At 39.2% G+C, this 6,934-nt stretch overlaps 1 protein-coding gene across 1 annotated transcript; it reads left to right on the forward strand.

Annotated features, from left to right (window-relative positions):
• Positions 1–2,884: 2,884 nt before the first annotated feature.
• OR11L1 (olfactory receptor family 11 subfamily L member 1) lies at positions 2,885–3,856 on the forward strand. Its single transcript, XM_040465529.1, has one exon. It carries the CDS (start codon positions 2,885–2,887, stop codon positions 3,854–3,856), a length of 972 nt encoding a protein of 323 aa, XP_040321463.1.
• The last annotated feature ends 3,078 nt before the right edge of the window (positions 3,857–6,934 follow it).

The following is a 6,934-nucleotide window of genomic DNA, read 5'->3' on the forward strand; positions in this document are numbered from 1 at the left end:
TGGCACATTAGGGCTCTCCACGTTGGGAAGAAAGACAGGTAAGGGAGGTTCATGTAGACAGGCACAAAGGTTTTCAGATGGAAATCAACATGGTGTATATTTTAGTGACACGTGACATAAACGCTATTGTAGTGTTTGCTTTGGTTGTTGATGTTGAATTCTAAAATTATAGACTTCAATAAATTATTCCTCACTACCAAGGCAGTTGGAGCCTTTGCTGATGTAAAAACTAAGTAAATGATTTTACCTCAATTGCCTAGCATATAAATCTGTAGTAACAGAAAGTAATCAAGAAAGAATTCTTAGGGAGTCAAAGGCCATTTAGTTGGTCCTAGGCAAGATTGCAATAATAACATTTTTAAAATTATTTTTTAATGTTTATTTATTTTTGAAAGAGAGTGTGTGAGCGGGGGACAGGCAGAGAAAGAGGGAGACTCAGAATCCAAAGCAGGCTCCAAGCTATAAGCTGAGCTGTCAGCACAGAGCCTGGTGTGAGGATCAAACTCATAAGCTGTGAGATCATGACTTGAGCAGAAGTCAGATGCTTAACTGACTGAGCCACTCAGGCACCCCACAACAATAACATTTTTTAATGTTTATTTTCATATAATTTCAAAAAGAGCTACAGAATTACATCTAAGCTTATACTGGATGCTAAAGTGGACTCAGCATTTTGGGAGGCAGACCTTTTCATTTTTATTTGTTTTATTTTATATTTTTAAATATTTTTTTTACTTCAGTATAATTAAGGTACTTCTAGCATTTGAATCTTGAATTGATGTCCTAAGCTCCCAGAATGGCTTAGAGAAGGTGTCATGGAATTGGTGATATCTGAGCAGACTGAAAGGATATAAGCCACTTAGAAATATACAGGTATAATGTCCCAAAAAAACTGAATGTGTTGAATAGAAAGGGAGTCAAGACTTATGCTATTTGGGGCACCTAGGTGGCTCAGTCAGTTGAGCATCACACTCTTGATTTGGTCTCAGGTCATGATCCCAGTCGTGAGATTGAGCCTTGTGTTGGGTTCTGCACTTAGTGTGCAGCCTGATTGGTATTCTCTCTCTCCCTCTGCCCCTCTCCCTGGTTCATGCTCTCTCAAAAAAAAAAAAAAAAAAAAAAAAAAAAAGACCCATGTTGTTTGAACAATACTGAGGGAGCTGGAATTCTGGAAGCAGAATAGGAAAAAGTATACACAGAGATTGCAGAGGAGATGGGAGGAGACAACAAGTAGGGTCTCATACACTGTGAAGTCTTTGGCTTTTCTTTCTTAGGCTTTAAGTAATCACATATTATATAGTTCAAGATGTATAAGACACATCCAATATTATATCCCTGATAACAAGGGCATAGATTTTGTTACAGTATCATTTTCATTCTATATGAATTTTTCCTGGTCAAATGAAGATAATCTTCCTAAAGATTTTGCTCAAGTATGTAAGGAGGAAACAGAAGACAGCAAAACTAGTAAACTAAAACAACACTGAATTGACAGAACAATTGGTTCCTGATGCGTGGATAAATCGGTTGGCCATGTTATTTTATTCACTTGTCAGGAATGATTCACAGGACCGTATGCTCCCATGACACTCTGGAGGCTGAGTGCCACTGTTGGCTTTGAGTGGAGGAGTGACACACTCTGCACTGTGTTTCAAAGTCTCATTCTGGCTGCTTTATTGAGAATTTCCTGAACCAGGGCAGATGGATACAGAGGGCTGTAAGGAGACTATCAAAGAATCCAGGTGAGAAGAAGTGGCCCTCTTATTTGGAGTAAGTCGTAGGAAACAGACACAGAGGAACAAAAGGAGGTTAGGGAATTTAGTGGTCTGAGCATTTGGATATTCCCATTGGAGGATTTTAGTGTTCTCTTCAGAACTTTGCCAAAGGCATAGATAGACAAGGAAGTGTTGAAAGTTCAAAAAGAGAAAAACACATATGAAATAGTCACTGAGGAGACTGGAAGAGTAAATAGATGCAGGAAGTGTGCACTCATTGTTCCATGGCACTAGAGACACACTGGAGTTATTGGTTATGAATTTTGAAATAGCAACATTATGTGTTGTCTCTCATTTCCTTTATTGCATGGAAGCTCATGTATGGCAGGTGGATGTTGCCTTTAACCAGGACTAGCTCTGACAATGAAGAAAAGGAAAGTAAAGAAAAGTGACACATTAAATGCATATAACAAAGAGTGATTACAGTGGCTGAGCATTGTATCCACCTGGGCAAGAAAGGACAACAGTGGACATACAGGTTAGCTCAGCACAAAGCTTTACATGCACATGCACACACACACACACACACACACACACACATGCACGTGCACACAGAGAGACAGAGAGAGACAGAGAGAGCAAAGCATCCATAAATACTCTTTGTGAGGAGAATGGATAAATTTCCCCAAGATGTCATAGGAGATATGCTTTGTCTGACTTCTTTATCAGACAAAACCCATAGGTGAGAAAAGAAAACTATTGCTTCCATATGTACCTGCTTTAAAAAAGTGTTGTTGTTGCTATTCTTAGTTTCCAAGTTTGATGTCCATCAGAGATTTTTTTCATTTTGTTTTGTTATTGTAGTTTTATTATTATTGTTTTTATTATTTTTTTTAATCTTTGGACCAGAGACTTCTAAATTTCAGAAAACACAATGCATGGAATTTGTTGAGGTTCTTTCCAAGATCTAACATCCACATTCAGCTTGTGATATGAAAAATATTTTTGCATAAAATCAAGATGAAATTATGCATTTTTCCCAACAAAGTGTTGTATATAAAGTTCTGAACTACTTTTAATCGTCTCTGAAGCTCTAAACATCAATAGCTGCAAATATTTGCATGATTTGTGTAAAGTGGTTTTCCAAAATATTTTCCCTTCCACAGGTAATGAAGCCTCTAAATGTGTCCAGTGTCACTGAGTTTCAGCTTTTAGGATTCCAGAACCTTCTTGAATGGCAGACACTACTCTTTGCCATCTTCTTGTTCATCTACTTTCTCACAGTAACAGGGAATGTTGTCATTATTACAGTGGTGAGCCAGGACCAGCGACTCCGCTTGCCTATGTACATATTTCTCAAACACCTCTCCTTTCTGGAGATCTGCTATACATTCACTATTGTGCCCCTTCTCCTAGCCAACCTGTTCTCCCATGGACAAGTCATCTCCTTCTCCACCTGTATGACACAGCTTTACTTCTTTGTGTTCTTTGGAGCTACTGAGTGTTTTCTTCTGGCTATGATGGCCTATGACCGATATCTGGCCATCTACAGCCCACTCCACTACTCTTTCCTGATGAGTCCTGAGATCTGCACCAAGTTAGTGGCAATCTCCTGGTTGACAGGTGTTGGCACAGGGCTTCTGCCCTCCCTAATGATTTCCAAGTTGGATTTCTGTGGGCCTAACCAGATCAATCATTTCTTCTGTGACCTCCCTCCCCTCATGCAGCTCTCATGTTCCAGTGTGTATATCACCAGGATGGTCATCTTTATTCTGTCAATTGCAGTGTTGTGCATTTGCTTTTTTCTCACACTTGTATCCTATGTTTTCATTGTGTCCACCGTATTGAGAATTCCTTCAGGCTCTGGCCGGATGAAGACCTTTTCCACATGTGGCTCCCATTTGGCTGTTGTCACTATCTACTATGGCACCATGATCTCCATGTATGTTCACCCCAATGACCACCTGTCACCTGAAATCAACAAGACTATTTCTGTCTTCTACACTGTGGTCACCCCACTTCTGAACCCTATTATCTACAGCTTGAGGAATCAAGAATTCAAAGAGGCTGTTAGAAAACTCATGAGAAAAAAGTGTGATATCTATGGAGGAAAAGTGGAGGGCAGTTTCTTTATTAGGTAAGGAAAATTAGCACAGAACATGCCATAGATTAAGTTTGGGAATACATGAGTGAAAGGTTCAGAGACTTCAAACTTGAATGTCACCCTTGGCACTAGGTTAAATTCAACAAGCCATAATGAAAGTTTTTTCATGGCCTCTTGCCAACAACTGCTCAGAAAATAAATTGCCTCTATCAAATCGTTTTTGGGGGAATTTTGTCCTTTGACATGTTCTTTCATCTTCTTTTTTTTTTTAACGTTTATTTATTTTTGAGACAGAGAGAGACAGAGCATGAATGGGGGAGGGTCAGAGAGAGGGAGACACAGAATCTGAAACAGGCTCCAGGCTCTGAGCTGTCAGCACAGAGCCTGATGCGGGGCTCGAACTCACTGACCGCGAGATCATGACCTGAGCTGAACACAGCCGCTTAACCGACTGAGCCACCCAGGCGCCCCTGTTCTTTCATCTTCTAATGAGAATCTAATTGTATAGTTCCAGGACATGATGATTTCAAACATTACTTTCAGATTTTTCAGTAATATTCCTCATGAATGCAGCATGTTATACATCTTTTAAGTATTGTTAGGAGATTGGCCTTATAAATTCAGTTCCTGGTGCTACTGGTGCTTTTTAAATGTTTGTGGAATGGGACTTGTGGGTGGTTCAGTGGGTTACGCATCTGACTCTTGATTTCAGCTCAGGTCTGTATCTCAGGGTCATGAGTTAAAGCCCCACATTCAGCCTGCACCTATTTAATAAAATATATTTATTGGAATAAATGAATGAAGGTATATAATGATCATTGACTTAAATTATTTCCTAGTGAAAGAACAAAGAAAGAATTTTGAAGTGCCAAAGATTTATCTACAGTAACTTAGACTTTACATATTTTTTGTGTTTAATAAAATTCTATGAAGGGAAGGAGGAAGACAGAGGGAGGGAGGCATAGGTGGAGGCAGAGAGACAGGTGGAGAGGGGAGGACGAGAGAAAGACAAAACAAAGGAGACAGAGAGAGAAGGAAGAAAGAAACAAAGAGACAAAGGAAGCAAGCATACAAGCAAGCAGGGATAGAGGGAAAAAAAGGAAGGAAAGGGAAAGGAAAAGAAGGGAAGAGAGGTCAATGTTTCTTTTTTGTTTGTTTATTCATTTTGAGAGTTGGGGAGGGGAAGAGAGAGAGAGAGAGGGAAAGATAATCCCAGGTAAGCTGTGTACTGTCACCACAGAGCCTGACGGGGGTGGGAGGGCTCTATCTCAAGAACTGTGAGATCATGACCTGATCTGAAATCAAGAGTCAGATGCTTAATCCACTGAGAAACCCAGGTGCCCCCAAAATTTCTTTTATTCATCCAATATTTAGAAGACCTCTAGTAATCCTGCCTACTATTTCATTCATTAATTCCACAAATATGTTCAAGGACTCTATCTAGCCAATCCCCTGCTTCAGCCTGAATTCCCCTGGGACATAATGGTAAAGAAATGGCCAAGGAAGGTTTTGCCTTAGTGGAGCCTTTACTTTTGAAGGAGAGAGAGATGTAATGACTTATAAAAGGAATAATTGACTTATAACTATTTGTGATGTTTGCTGTGAAACAAAGTGGAAGATAATGCATCTACATGGAACAATAAGGTCTGAATCAACATAGAGGGTTAGGAGAACTTTCTAAGTTTATATTGTACTTTAACCTACACTTTAAGGGTGAGGAGAAAAGAATGGAAGTAGTAGCTCAGGCAGAGAGCGTGGTATGAATGTCAGGAGAAGAAGCCTGCAGACTTGAGGATGGAAGGAGATAAGTTTGTAGAGAAAGGCAAGAGCTAGTCCCTGTAGGTCATTAAAAACCCTATTAGGGTTTTTGGATTTTACACCAAGAAAATGATTATCAAATGGTATCAAATAGGATATGACATTACATATTTTACATTTGCAAATCTCAATGCTATTTAGAGAAAGGAGTGAAAGAAATCAAGAATTGTTGGAGCCATAGCAGTAGTCCACATGAGAGAGGAGCTAAATTCTGGACTCATTCACTAATTTCCTTGCAGTGGGGCCATTTTGAGGTCTCTTCACAGATTCATATGTTCCACATCTACCCCCAAGCTTTAAGAGTAAGTGTACTTTGACCCTTTAATCATGAAATTTCTTCTCACCGCATGTTTTTCATTCTTTTTACCCTCTTTCTTCCAGCCTTCATTTCTTCTTCTCCCAGAATTTGACCTGTGAGGACTGTTGTTAGTCGTTATCAGATCCAACTGTTTCAAATGTTGAATAAAAGGAAAAGGAGGCATTGGAATCTGAGATAGAACAGGAAATGGGTGATATAGGAAGGGAATTATCATTGTTCTGGGCTTTTGGATGGAATATCAAGAAACAAACAGATATCTTACCTTTCAGATGTTCATCACTGATCAATGTATTATGTGCCTTATATTTAAGCAGACTTCTGTTATCTAGCCAAAAGCTTCTTCTAATTTTAAACTTGATAGGTACATAGCTCTGTGTATGTCTTTCCAAAAGATTACTGACCATATATGAGAGATTTCAAAACTTGATGCCAAGTGGACGTTTGGATGCCTGAAACTGGAGCTCAGAGGAGTAGCCTGAATGAAAGCCAAAATTTGGAGGTTTTTTAAAAACATATAGATCATATTTGAAAATGATAGAGCATGGAGGAATTGCAAATCACAAATTTTAAGTGGAGTAGAAGTACCTAAAGGTGAACCAAGAAGGAACAGCCATAGAGATGGAAAGATATTTGTAAGATGGCTGTGTAGACTCTTCTAAGGGAAGAAAATGTTTTGGAAGGAGGAGGTGGTGAGCGTAGAAGGTAAGGATTAAGAGGTTACGTGGAAGTTCCCAACTCAGAAGTTGCTGTTGTTCCTGGAAATGGAAGCTTCTTTTCACTGGGAGTAGATTGCAAGGAAAGGAAAGCAATTGTGTGTATGCAAACAATTACCCTGAGAAATGAAACTATGAAAGACTGAGATAAAAGTGTCTCTATTGGAGGGATCACTGCATTTTTGCAAGATGTAAGATTTTAACATCTGAGTAGGTTTGAACACTTCTAGTAAGAATGCATTAGTGAGCAAAAGTTTGAAGAATG

Source organism: Herpailurus yagouaroundi, unplaced genomic scaffold, assembly GCF_014898765.1.
Source record: "Herpailurus yagouaroundi ecotype Mexico unplaced genomic scaffold, PumYag 566, whole genome shotgun sequence".
NCBI lineage: Eukaryota > Metazoa > Chordata > Mammalia > Carnivora > Felidae > Herpailurus > Herpailurus yagouaroundi.

Excerpts from the sequence above, each read along its gene's own strand:
- OR11L1 (XM_040465529.1), top strand. The coding sequence starts at position 2,885 with ATGAAGCCTCTAAATGTGTCCAGTGTCACTGAGTTTCAGCTTTTAGGA.